Here is a 14,931-nt window from a genome sequence, read left to right on the forward strand (position 1 = left end):
TTAATAAGTAAGTCATTTTTAACACTCAGTGTTTTTCTATTTTATTAACCACATACTGTACATCACTTTATACTGTAGATTCTAACATTATGTTGTGAGCATATAATGTAAAAAGCAAATTATTTTCACAAACTACTTAAAAAACGAGTGATAGAGTGTTAGAGTAGAGCAAGTCTGTGTGATAAGCACATGATTTACACCTCCTCCTAGTTATCTCACTTACTGTACTCACAACATGTACAAATATACACTTAAAACGTAGTTACTGTCTGCTATTCACACTCACTCCATTGCCAGTCCAAAAATAAAACAGAAAGCACTGGCAGCGAAAAAAAAAAAAAAAGATGGCCAACCAAATCCAAGTGGAGTGACCTTTAACCTGGGCACTGCGCCTACAGGAAGAAGCTCCACATTTCTGCTGAAAACCTGCGCCAAACACGAGCATTGTAATCGATTTGAGAGATGGTATAATGCACCAGGGGCCTCATTAAACTTGGACTGATAAGAGACAACACTTGTAAGTAATAAATTATTAAACCCACTTTCCCATGCTGCAGTATACTGTGCAGGACCAACATTCAGGCTCTAACATCTCACACCTCAGAGTAAGGTAATCAGACACACTTTCCAATTGATGGCAAGGTCACAATTAAGGGATATTAAATTCTCTCTATAAGGAAACGTGTATAATAAATCCTGAACTGCTGCTTGTGTGATTACTTAAGCAAGGAGCAAGAACGTATCTGTTATGCACAATTACATGGAGTGAAGCCTTTTAGGGTGTCAAGTGCTACTTAAAGATTATCTCCAGCCGCTATTTTCCCTGTTGCCTTACTTCTGTGTTCAAACTTTATTTGTCTGTATACAGTAGTTTATAACTATATGCACGGTATATTTACCTACTGCATAAACGGAGAACAAAACCTTGTTTCACACACTGTGCAGTGCCCTTGTTTAGGGGTTAGAGAGGGATTTGGGGTTCAGCCTTGTAGTAAAAGCTTATAAGATTTATAGATCAAATTAGCCATAACAAAATGGTGAGCGGAGTCATGAACCTTTCAGAGCACTGGCGTAAGCCAATGTTCACCTCAAGTAGCAGTAATGAAATATTGTTGGATATCTATATAATAATACTGTACAGTAGAAATAATAGATCGTTCAAAGGCAATTCAGAATGACAGTTACTTTGTAGACAAGATGACATAACATTATCAGATATGTTTTTTTTGTTGAAGGTGCTACAGTGACGGGTTATCAATGTGGGTTTTGGCAGGCAGCTGCTCTCCCCAGTTTCACTTATGATCACCTCTCAATATTGTAAAATTTGTTGTGCTTGAGACTCAAAGATAGAATAGAATTGTTAATCAAGTTAGACTGTCTTTCTGATTCAAATTCATTTTGGGCATTGCAATTTTCCCAATCTATGAAATTCAATACCTTAAGTAACTTAAACGTCTCTGATTTGTCTCAAACAGATAGCATTCTAAAAGTAGTAAAAAACTACTAAAAGAATTTAATAAGCATTGAAATGCTATGTAACTTATTGATTATTAAATGTTTGATTTTTAACCACAACTTTTTTTTGTACATTAACAGTGCAACATTACCTTTATTTGCAGTAAGACATTAATACAAAGCCTTTCTCAAAGAAATCACAAAGCCTTTCTATATTCACAGAAAATTGTTTGGTGGGCTTTATACTGTAGAAGTGCTCATTATTTATACTCTATGTGATACATAACTATTCGTTTCATAAAGAGCTCATCGTTATGGCATTTCTGTCGAGCAACTAAAACAATTGCGTTGCAGTGGGTCTTCGTAATTGGAATCGCTAAACTGTTCTATTCCCACGTTCAACTCGTTGTTAAGAGCATTAAAAAAAAAAGGTTATATGGTCCGGTTTTAAACATATCCCAGCAGGAACTCTAACACTTAGTAACACTTAACCCTAACACTTAGAAGTAATTTGGTTGTAACAACATTGCAGTGACATTTAACATCGGGATCATGTTAGGACAGCGTTGTTGTTGTTGTTGGTTTTTTTTCCCTAGAATGACTTTTAATTACATTGAATAAATGACTCAAACACAAAATAAAAATAAAACCTTAAAAAATAATTTTAGCATTTATTGCAGTATTTATGTTGATTGCCATCCATTTGCACAACACCCGACCACGTGTTTCAGATTTCTGATCAGAGATTTGGACAGACACAACAGGCTTCCCCTGCGCACAGCGGATATATCTCATGTGTCGCATATGTTACCTGTTGTATTTTCTTTTGGAAATTCTAACATGATTTGCAAACTAGCTGACATATTATTGTATTGTAAAATGACGTGTGTGGTGCTCGTTATTATGTACACGTATTTACAAGCTTCAACTCCATGCAAGGTAGTGGTCCAGTGGTTAGCTGCAGAACTCCCCCTGTAGTGATCAGAGTTTAAGCACTGTTCAGGCCAATGTTTTGGTATAAAATTGCAAACATTGTGTTAGGGGCATTCTCTATTCTATCGCCATGTAGTCAACATTGTTCTGACATAATTTCAGCAAAGCTGGATACCAACGTTGTCTGTAACGTCTGTAAGTCTGTATATGTAACTGTAAGTCTGTAATGTTGCCAAATAAGGGTCACCACGACATTTTGATGACGAGAAATTCCTGCTGGCAATGCTTTTCTTTAAACTAAATATTAATTATTAAGTTATAAGGTCTTTAATTCATTAATTTTGTGAAGTCTGTAGTTTAAATGTTTGAGAAATTCAGCCATCCCTAAATTCTACTCCATAACAAAGCTACTGTAACAAGCACACAAGTATAGTAAAGATTAGGGATGGGAATCTCTAGGTACCAGTCGATACAATATTACAATACCTAGGTGTTGATCCGATTTGTACTGCGATTCTCAAAGTATAAAAATTTTATAAATATCATGTTTTTGTTTTTTATTTTGTTACAATCCTAAACAAACTAAGCAAATCATAGGAAATCAATGAAATTTAAACACTTTAACATAAAAAATATATGCCTCTCTTCTTACATCACACAATATCATCAACGATGGTTCGACTGGCATAATACTATACTTTGCTTCCATAATTCAATTTAATGTGATAACTACTATTGGAGTGTGTATACATTTGTTGGCCCCCCTCTTACCAATATGGATGCTTTGCTGTCCACCAATGAGTGAATAGTTTAGAGTGCACTACCTGTAGGATTACAGAACAATGGCAACATTTGCCACATTAAATTTACTCATGCATAAATTAACATAAATAAATAAAGGAAACAATTTTGGTGCCAGTATGGCGATATGTGAATTGTTGCACTAAAGAATCATTATCACTCACTCACTCATCGTCTATACTGCTTTATCCTGTATTCAGGGTCACAGGGACCTGGAGCCTACCCCAGGAGGCTTAGGGCACAAGGCAGGGTACACTCTGGACAGGGTGCTAATCCATCTCAGGGCACACACACACACACTGAATCATACACTACAGGCAATTTGGGATTGACAATTAGCCTAACCTGCATATCTTTGGACTGTGGGAGGAAACCGGAGTACCCAGAGGAAACCCCCCAAGTACAGGGAGAACATGCAAACTCCATGCACACAGAGACGGGAATCGAGCCTGGCCGGGAATCAAACCCAGACCCTGGAGGTGCAAGGCGACAGTGCTAACCACTACACCACCGTGCCACATGAAAAGAATCATTATGTTTGTGGTCTTTCAGCTACTCCCGGCAAGGGGTCACCACAGCGGAATATCTGGTCCGCACAACAACTTGGCACAGGTTTTACGCTGGATGCCCTTCCTGGCGCAACCTTCCTATTTATCCGGGCTTGGGACCGGCACTGCGTCCAGCGGCTGGGGGGTTTGGGCACAGGCTGGGAATTGAGCCCAGGCCTTCCTCATGGCAGGCGTAACACATAATAATTTTTTCCACTGTTTTTCCAGTAAAGACTTGCCCATGTTAAACAACCTATTAGCTTGACGAGCAACAGAGAGGCAATGTGGACAGGGTGTCAAAATCTACAAACAGGACTGCACTCTACTCCTTAGTGATGCAAATGCCACCATGCCCAAGGGTTTCTGTTCTGCACAGCCCAAACATCCTTCTCTGACTGAACATCAAAATAAAAAATTGAGTTAACAGCCCTCCTTAAAGAAAAAAAAAATCTCTCTGTGTATTATAAGTTCAAAGCCTCCTTTGCTCTGCTCAGGTTAAGGCTGGGCTTACTAAAATGAACGATGTAATATAATCAGAGAGCTAGCGTGTTTAAAGCCGTCCTGTGTTGTCTGCTTTCTGCACAGTGTTTGCATGTGGGTTTAGTATTGTATGGTGTTGTCTGGATTGAAAACAGAGAGTTAAAGATGGCTTTGATCATTAACACTCAGACAGGACTATGAGAAGAAAGCAAGGGTGATCTGGTCAAGCACTGGAGACATCAGCCTGACGACCGCTGCTCTCTATGACAGCTGGTTAACAAAAGGGGAGGAGGACTATAAGCAAGGGGTCTCTAAGAATAGACAAGAATAGCTGTCTGCTGTTTGGGAAAAGTCCTGGTGTGACCACACTCTGTTTTGTTGTACGAGTGCCTGAGGTTCACAATTCAGTCAACAATAAAACCAGTGATATTTCTATGCTGCAACATCTCTTGTAAACGGTTTTTGTTTACTGGTCACGCTTGATTAGACGCAGTAATCTTCTTCTCACTTCTTACTTTCCAAAGCAGATTGTGTGGCATGTTTCCATTATTGTTAATTACAACATGCAAAAATCTGATTTACTGTCTGGTTAACAACTGTTCTGTGACCCTTTGAAAATGACGTTTCTGAAATATTGCTTTAAAAATGACAACTCATACAGTATGTACTGTATGCATAGCCAATGAACATCAAACAATCCCTCTCAACCACCCTCCATTAATCATTAGGTCTGGTTGGAACCAATTCCCGGTTTTATGGTGCCAACGCTTGTGCTAAATTGTGCAGTGGGAAAAAAGCCTTGAAAGTCACTCAAATGGAATTTAGGGATTAGCCAGCTGACTCTGAGAGTGACAGGATTTCAGCATGTATTAGCAGGCGCTCTAGACTAGTTCTGGACAGATGGACTGGTGTGTGCACCTCAAGTGAGGGCCAAAACAATTGACGCTAAGGCTTGCAGTAGTCAACGACAATGTGTGTAATGTGTAGGTGGGTGAACAGTATGCTTGTCAATATGCTGTAAGGTCTTCAATCTTTCCAGTGGACTGGAATTGGTGAGCTATATCAATTCAAACCACACAAACACATTTAAATAATTTCTGCAGCGGAATGTGGACACCAGAACTGAGGATCAGCACGCACATTAAACGTTTTAATGACAAATCTAAAGCAAGATTGTTCTCCAGGATTGTAAATTGTTCTGTGAGACTAGGGCTGCCTGTGATATGTTGAAACATACTAGATGTTCTGACAGAAAGAACACACAATAGTAAACAACAAACAAATAATCAATTCCATGCTGATTTCCTCTTTTTGTGTCTCATAAAAAAAAAAAAAACTGTCAGATCGTTACACAAAATCTTACATAAAATCAAAGGCAAACTGAAGAACAATAAAGCACAATTTTTAAATAATAATTAAGCAATATCACACAAGAGGGACTGCTGTATTGTTAGATATAGCACGGATGTAATGCCGTCATTTGTTTCTTTTTTAGACGATTATTTTGCTCCGCCAACACATAACCTTTCGTGACTGGGTGTAGCTGTGTTTTTGTTCTGAAAGTCCTTCTGTGACTGGTTTTAAATATAGGTATTGGCAGGCAAATGCTCTCTCCTCATTATAGCAGACCGTACAGACCTACAGTAACCCATGCTGTGACCAACAGTTATTGTAATTAATTAGTAGCACACGTGGAACGTAAGACATATTGTTAAACATCTCTAGTGCTGTTACTTGTGCAATGTCTTTTGTTCAATCAGATTGCTCTGTCATATCTAACTGTTCTGCAGTGAGTTTGGCCCACTCTTCTTTGAAAAACTTCTTTAGTGCAGCCATAGTGTGAGCATGTGTCTGTGAGCATGAATTGCTCTTTTCGGTTCCTGTCTAAGCATCTCAGTGAGGCCACTCCAAGACTTCTGAGCCATTCAGAGATTTCTTCTTCCATTCAGTTGACTTCTTCTTATGTTTGGGATCATTGTCTAGCTGCATAATCTAACTGTGCTTAAACTTCAACTCACGAACTTATAAGCTAAAATTCTTTTTCAGGATTCTTTGGGGGCAGCACGGTGGTGTAGTGGTTAGCACTGTAACCTTGCACCTCCAGGGTCTGGGTTCGATTTCCTGGCCAGGCTCTGTGTCCATGGAGTTTGCATGTTTTCCCCATGCTTGGTGGTTTTCTCCATGTTCTCTGGTTTTCTCCCACTGTTCAAAGATATGCAGATTAATTGCCTGTAGTGTGCCCGTAGTGTGTATGTGTACAGTATGTGCCCTTGGCACCCTCTCCAGGGTGTACCCTGCCTCGTGCCCTAAGGCTCCTGGGAAAAGCCCTAGGCCCCCTGTGACCCTGAATACAGGATAAAGCGGTATAGATGATAAATAAGTGAGTGAGTGAGGACTCTCTGGAAGAGAGCAGAATCTATCCTTATACCTTAATTACAGTATGGCAAGTCGCCCTGACCCTAAGGCAGAAAAGCATCCCTACACTTTTACATAGCCACCTTCATGCTTGACCATAGATATAATGGGTTTTTTTGGGGGGCAAACAGTTCAACATTTGACTCACCAGTTCATAGAACATTTCCCAAAAGGTTTCATGGTCATCAGGATGTGTTGTGCCAACATTCAGATTAGGCTTAGTTTTTTCTCTGCTAGCCTTGGTGTTGCTAGCAGTGTTTTTTGCCCCGGCAGTCTCCTAAAGATGCCATTGCTACCCATTGTTGTTAAAAGAGAAAAGTGATGTCCACTGATCTTCACTGAGGTAAGAGAGGCCTGTAGTTCCTTGGATGTTCTCCTTGGATCTTCTGTGAGTTCCTGGATAAATCAGCTCTTCCACTCATTTTGGAAGGCTGACTATTTCTGAAATGGTTCACTATTGTTACAAGTCTCCTCAGTCTGTCGATAATCTCTGTCACTGTGGATCTGTGGGGTTCCAGAGTCTTACTTGTCTCTTTTGAAATTTCTTTGGACTTTAATACAGTGTACTTCTGGTAATATCTTCTATGTACCTTTATGCTTGAAAACAGTCAATTTAGGTGATAATTTGATTCAGGTTTTAGAGTAATCCTTTGGTGTCTAGACCAGGTGCAGACAGTTACCAACGCAATTCAGTAGTTTTTGGATGTAGTAACTAAGGCTGCAAACGTTTTTCCTCACAGGCCAAATTGGTATTACATCACCTTTTTTTTTCAATAAATATAATTATGATCTAAAACTTTGCTCAGGTTTCCCCAGGTCTTAAGTTAAATTTTGCTTAAAGATTACAGATTTTTATTAATATACACACAAAAATAGAAGAAATAAGGAGAGGATCAAATATTTTATTAACAATTATATTGGTTTTGTTATTTTGTTAAACAGTACCCTTAATAGATTAACCTCTACATATATTATACAAGATGCTGCTTTAAAAACTTTATTTGTTACTTCATACTTTACAAACTACCAACTAATTTGTCTAATATAGATTTTACTATAATGTGTTTTATTACTAAAGCCCTTAATAATTTTTTTCCTTTCCATTAAAATTTAAAGTCCTTCAAACTTTAATAAATATTTGAGAGACTTGGAGAAATGCAGCAGTTTTAGGCAAGATATTAAATTCCTAGTTGGAGAATAACCTATGTACATTATTGGTAGGAACAAGCCTTACGAACTGGCACCTCTTAATAAGATTTAGGGTGAACATAACATGAATGTAGCATTTTGTGATATGGTGTTTATTCATACTGTATATCTGTAATTGCTATAGCAATCCCCAGTGACATTACTTAGCAAGTCTAAAAAACATATCTCATTTAAATATTCCTTAATTAAACTACCAATTAAGCTGTATACAATATAATAAGGCAATATAATGTGATATATGATTTTATATTATATGATATATGATATATCAATACTGCTATTATTAAAAAAACTACACATTTCTTCAGTTCTTAGGAATATAAATCCCCACACTGTAATAGTTCAACTGTAATGTATTTATGTGGAAGATAAATCAAAATGTAATTTTGTCAAATGTCAATATTGTCCATTGTGTAAATAGCTTTAAAACTCTTGAAACCCCAGTGGCACAGATCTGTGCCGGCAACACAGCAAAGGGTAAAGACGATTATATATATATATATATATATATATATATATATATATATATATATATATATTTGCTTGTATGTGTTACCGTGGAGGCATCAGACTTCAAATTTGGTATTTGGGTTTTCTGATATGTCAGAACGAAAGTTATTATTACTTTTACCACTACCGGTATACATATGAAAAACATGTAGAACCTTTTTTGGGTCATAGAAACAGCCAGAAAAACATGCTATCATGCTTATCTGTGTTATTTCTTTGACCATGTAACCCATTTTTACATGTTCTGCTCAGTTGTGTTTATATAGTTAAAAAATAGTTTAGAACCAGTTATAGTTTTAAATAAAAGTCAGTTTACTAAATTGCCTATTTTGTGCTAAAAAAAAAAAAAAAAAAAGCATATGTGACTCTATACTGCACAATCCTGAGCTCTATGTTTATTTATTATTCATTATAAAAAAAAATGCCCTGAGTTTAAAGGGCTACCTACAGAGATGTTTGGTTTAAATATGCAGAAATAAATTGTATTATATCCTATTACTTAATAAAATGACATGTTTTGTGTACCAGGTGACCAGCGCTGGGACTCGCCTGTTGTTTTTTCCGAATGTCTGACTAAATGTGATCCCTTTAAACAACCTACTAAAAAGCCGAGGTCAAAACGGAAACGCGCGCGCGCACACTCTCTATCTTTCTCTCTCTCACACACACACACACACACAGACTGGGTGAAATCAATATTCAGAAAACAAGCTGTACCAAAGGCGGAATTCTCACCAGCGGTGCATTAAAGCCTACATGTGTTGTTTTATTAAAGCTTCATTTATTAATTATTCATTACTCAGTGCTGGTCCAGACGCGTTCACGTGCGCCTCTGTTCGTCAGCGCGCGAGTGTGTTTGTTTGTTTGTTTGCTTGCTTGTTTGTTTCTGTTGAAAACTCGCCCGGTGATGTCACAGAAACATCAGCGGACACAATGTATCCTTTTAAACGGTTGTGTTGGGTACTCTCTCTCTCTCTCTCTCTCCTTCTCTCATGTCAATTTATTTAAATTCTCCCTCTCTCTCTCTCTCTCTTTCATTATCCCGACTCGCTTGAACCATTTTAATCACTCACCTGTACGAAATCTGTTTCCTGAAAGCCAGTCCTCTCATTTTGTCCTCCAGCGGCTCCTCTCTGTCCGTGAAGCCGCCCGCGGCCGCCTCGTCCCTCTCGCAGTCCGGCTGCTGCTCGCTCATTCCCCCGCCGCTAGCTCCGGGGCGACCGCCGAAGGTCTCACTCCGTTCATCCTGCCTACACGTTCCGGCGGTCCGGGGGTCCATGCTCCGTCCGGCACTGGACCCCCTGTCTCTCTGTCCGGTCCAAGCGGAGGTCACGCGGTTCAGCGCCACTGGCCGGTTAAAAGTCGCACGTCTTTTGCCGTTCACAGGCGTCTGTCTGGAAGCAGGAGACGACAGCGCACGCTGCACTGATGCTAACCGGCTAACCGCAGCACGGAGGCAGCATCCATCCCCAGCCGCTGCCTCCACGGGGCATTGTGGGAGATTCCTACTCAGCCTTCAGCGCAGCATCGCTCGACACTGAAAACAGGGCACAGAACAGCGCTCTGCTGCTTCACTCGATATGGGAAGCCATACGGTTCATAAACAGGGCAGAAAAACGCGACGCCGTGTCACGTCACCCTTTTTTTTTGCCGGTGTCCTTACGCCTTGCCTGTATCACAAACCTCAAGTTGTTGTTTGTTTTTGCTCTTCACAGCAGACCATCCGATCCAGACACAACTTGGCACAGGTTTTACTCCAGACGCCCTTTTTTTACACAACCCTCCCATTTTCTCAGGACTTGGGCCTGGCACTGCATCCAGTGGCTGGGGTTTGTAAAAAAAAAAAAGATCATTTCAGTCCTCAGTATACCATTAGATAGTGGGTGATCTGAAACTAACTGATATCAGAAAAATTAGGAAAAATCATAAGCATAAATTTTACCACTACACAATATGAACTATTTGGCTAAATAATTTATATTTTAGATTTAATGCAGTTAGGCAATAAATAGTAATTACTGCCATAATTCTCATATTTGTTAAGAAATTAATGAAAATATACAACAGTAGAGTTGCTGTGTTTTGTTGATAAACAATTTGGCGATTCATGCCTACTAGCCAGCTCACGCCATCATAAGGCAACTACTAACAAGTGACCGTAAAGGCTAACACTCAAAAGGTTAATACCTGCTTTATCTAGACACATGCAAAGCTAGCGAAAAGCGTGTTTTCAAACTGTTATTCATGCTGAAGTCAAAGTAAAGTGTCATTTTTAGAAGAAAGCTTGCCACTCTCCTGTACATATGGATGACCACAAGTGTCTAGTGACACTGTGATTGACAGGAAGGAGAGACTATGTCACCCCTTACACCCAGAGAGCATGGCCAGTTTTCTTTCTTGACACTACAGATGACTGTGCCATTGATAGTATTAGAACTTGTCATCTCCTGACAATACGGAAACTTTTCTGTTCTGCCACTTAGGATCCCACAAATGACCATTTCATGATTAAAAAACAAATAAACAATAATAACAATAATAATAATAATACACTTGATAGTCATTGGTATTTTTTACAATGCAATAGTCTCAAACCCACGCAAGCTTCTTGATATATCAACAATAAATCCCACCGAACACAGGGAGAACATGCAAACTCCATGCAGACAAAGATAGGAATCGAGCCTGGCCGGGAATCGAACCTGGATTATTTCTGCATCGGGGGTATTTTATCTTCCTGATGTATTTTTTCTTGCACTTTAAAATCAAAACTGACTTGTACAGTATGTACTATGTTTATATCCACGGGTATATTACGCATGGATCATAGATAACAAACAAATCAATAAATATATATTGTCATATTTAAAAAAACATTGTTTATTTGTTATCTTCAAAAATGAAATGTTTTTTGTTCACCTCTAAATTTTTTCAGAATTTTATCACCATGCATGTGTGGACATACAGTATACACTAATCAGCCATAACATTGGAAAGCAAAATATTAAGCTCAATATTGTATAGGTTCTTCTTGTGCCACCTGGGCACCTCTGCCCCTTTATGGCATGACTTTTAAAGACTCCTGTGGGTGTGCCGCAGTGTCTGGCACCAGGCTGATTGTAGCGGATCCATCGAGTCCTGTGGGATTTGGGGAGGGGCCTCTATGGGTCGAACTTATTTGTCTAGGGCATTTTATGGATTCTCAGTCAGATTGAGATCTTGAAAATTTGGAAACTGGGTCAACAACCTTTAACTTTTTGCCTGGTAAACCTTGGATATAGCAGGCTGGTGTTCACTTATACACTGTGTGTTCTGATGCCTTTTTTCATGGCCAGCGTTGACTTTTTCCAGCAATTGGTTTTCTGTTCATTTAGACCAGATGGGCTTACCTTTGGTCCTTACAGGCATAGATAAGCCCTTGATTGAGGCCCATGATTCTGTCACCAGTTTACTGGTATAATTGTAAGTTATTTTAATTCTTCTGGCAGTGTAAGTGTTAAAATTAAATGCATTTTCCAATAATGCCTCTTTTGTCTAAAATTTCAATTTATATTACAGCAGCACAAATGGCATATCGCCGATGCACATTTGACAACCAAATCAGTGTGTGCGCCTATTTCGAAGGACAACCACCTTAGACACTTATGAACCATTTGGCTTTCCATAGACTGAACGACACATCCTGTCCGCAGAGCGTCAGCACAATGAGGAATAGCTGAAAGAAAAGTAAACATATGTGCAGACTTTACACTTACATTAGACAAATTTTTTTTTGGTCCAGTCATTTTGTTTAAACAAAGTATTCTTATTATTTAGATTATGTGTAAAATCACACAGGTTTTTACATTATAACCTTTTTTTTCTCAAACTAGAATCTAAACCTAGACACCTGCAGCCACATGAGACCAGTGTCTATGTAATTTGCAAATTACTGCTGTATTGAATTACATAACATAAATGACGTCAGTTGATGCAGGTGTGATTTGCATGGTCTGGATTGTGCATAGCTCATGTTGTTATTATCTAATATTTTACATATTACAAATATATACCATCTCTGTATGAATCAAGCAAATCACTGCAAGACACTCAGACTTAATTTCTTTGAGATAACAAGATACTGATATCTCTCTCTCTCTCTGGGACATTATCTCCTCTTAATAATGATGAATACCACATGGAACACCATATAGACAGATTTAACAAGTGATCTGGGTATTGAATTGCTGAATTAAATTGCTGAATACTTAATGAATCAGTGAACACTAAAAGTGGATGTCATCAAAGTTCCATCTTTTACATGTCCTTTACCTGGGAAGGTGCATGTGTTTGGTGTATTTAAGGTACATATTGGACCTTACGGATGACTCTAAAAGGCAATTGTTGGAACAACTCAACTATTAACAAGCTTTGAAAGTGATCCTTAATGTGCCATTATGTACTGGAAACTATTTTTTCAAATTTATCATTTAAGGCACATAAAAATATACCATCTTAATGAAAAATTCAAAAGTAGAGATTCGTATCACTCTCAGGAATAGTGGTACTCTCTACTTTTTCGTTTGTCATTGGGATCAAATCTTTTTATCTACCTTTTTATGTACTTTACTGAATCACCAAGTGATATTTATGGAACACCTTAGTACGCAGTAAAGTTATTCTGTTTTTTCTTTATTATAAATGTCAGTATGCAACATAAAAATATATATATTGCAAAGAAACAAAGTTGACATTAACACATTATCTTGTTTTATGCTTTGACTAAAAACTGAATTAGGTGGCAAAGCCAATACAAGGGTTTAAAATGGATTTCTATCATGCTTAAATAAAAAATCTTTCCATCTACCTTTAACCTCATTATGATGTGCTTAAGATGGACTGCAGCAGCTCATAACAGCAAAAAGATCCAAAGATCATTCATAAGTGATGGCAGCAAATATTGTATAAATAAATGGACTCCAGCAGTGTGGCTTGTGTCCAAACCATTACTATCAGGTCATATAAAGGCAAAGTGTTATGAAATTCTCTAGTGGGCTAGAAAAGAAAAATGTTGTAGACATTATAAATTCTTTAGTTCAAATTGCTGAAAAGGTTTATGCCAGTTCTAATAGGAAGGCATTAAAAAAGACAGTACATCCAGTTTGTTGCGTATTAGGCTGCAGACTGGTCAGAGTGTCCACATAATGCACGTTAAATGAGCATGTGAGCATCAGAACTGGACCATGTAGCAATGGAAGTAGATGGCCTGATCTGAGGAATCATGTTTTCCTTAAAATTATGTGGATGGCTGGGTGCAGGTGTGTTGCTTACCTGGGGAAGAGATGGCATCAGGATACAGTATGGGGAAAAGGCAGTTTAATGCTTTGAGCAATGTTCTGCTGGGATAGACTGGGTTGTGTCCTAGCATTCATGTTGTTGTTACTACCTATCAAAACTTGCCACACTGCACATACAGTATTTATTGTGAGGGCTCGCCTACAGTCCATCACTTCTTCTGGAAAGCCTCCTCACTCGTTCTGGAAACGAGACCAAGAAAACCCTTCAGCACCATGGCCAGCTCCAAGACTTATTTAAAAGGGGTGGGGTGCCTCAACTTATCGGGGCCATCAGTGCATCACTCTCCACCATCCTGCAATCATGACGTAGAGTCATTTCTACAGACATTTGAGATGACCGCCAAGCAGGAAGGAGATAAGCCACAGGAGTGAAATGCAAACCTGATCCCTCTACTCTACTGGGAGTAGACGACCAGTAGATGCCTATGACCAGCCCACATGGGCCTGAGAGTTTAAACTAGGCCTGTTTCATCATGGTGTTTGATGTGTTTTGCAAATGCACTTGACAATACTGTTCTTGCAAGAACTATTCCAGAACAGCTGACCTTTGTGTCTTAAAATAACAACCGACTGTTGACTTAAATACATAATGTCATATGTGTTATTTCAATAGTTTAAAAAAAATAAAAATATAGTTCTTGAACTTTTGACGAATACTATATATAAACACACACACACACACACACACAGCTTTTGAGACCTGTGCAGAATATGCTGGATTCCGCTTGTCATAACCGCTAACATCTAAGACACTGCAGAACGCCTGGCCTGACACATAGCATCCCTTAGCCAATAACAGTTCAGATAGAACTTGGATGGCTGCCAGCTTATGACAAAAGGGCCCATCTGTCTGCTAAAGTCCTCAGCCAGATAAAAGAGGACAGCACTATAGGGGCTTATTGAGGATGGTATGTTCCAGGGCTGAATTATTTCTGTTTTATCCCCTCACAGGTCAAAGTCCCTTGCCATTACAATTCTCCTTAAAACACTATGTTTAGTTTAATAAGTCATAATAAAAACTAAAACACACACAATTCCATCAGTATATACATTATATGTCAACATATTTGTTGTATCTTTAGACTACAGTCCAATAAGCCTTAAAGATAATTTGTCAGTAGAGAAATTGCAGTTGATCGAAGTGCAGGGGTAACTTTGAGGTTAAGGGGCTGTAATATTGACAAGACGTTTGTTTGTTCAAATTCCATAATGACACTGCTGCACTGACAGTAAACATAAACCTT

General features: G+C 38.6%; 1 protein-coding gene across 3 annotated transcripts in view; it reads right to left on the minus strand.

Annotated features, from left to right (window-relative positions):
* Positions 1–9,734, minus strand: part of dgki (diacylglycerol kinase, iota) — an 85,184-nt gene extending 75,450 nt beyond the window's left edge. For all 3 annotated transcript variants that reach the window (XR_008361460.1, XM_053508628.1, XM_053508629.1), the window contains exon 1: positions 9,425–9,734. Coding sequence is in view for 2 of the 3 variants with exons in the window: in XM_053508628.1 (XP_053364603.1) it covers positions 9,425–9,630 (206 nt within the window). In the remaining variant the exon portion in view is untranslated. The remainder of the gene's footprint in view (positions 1–9,424) is intronic.
* Positions 9,735–14,931: the final 5,197 nt, after the last annotated feature.

The sequence above is a fragment of the Clarias gariepinus genome, chromosome 12 (assembly GCF_024256425.1).
Source record: "Clarias gariepinus isolate MV-2021 ecotype Netherlands chromosome 12, CGAR_prim_01v2, whole genome shotgun sequence".
In the NCBI taxonomy this organism is placed as follows: domain Eukaryota; kingdom Metazoa; phylum Chordata; class Actinopteri; order Siluriformes; family Clariidae; genus Clarias; species Clarias gariepinus.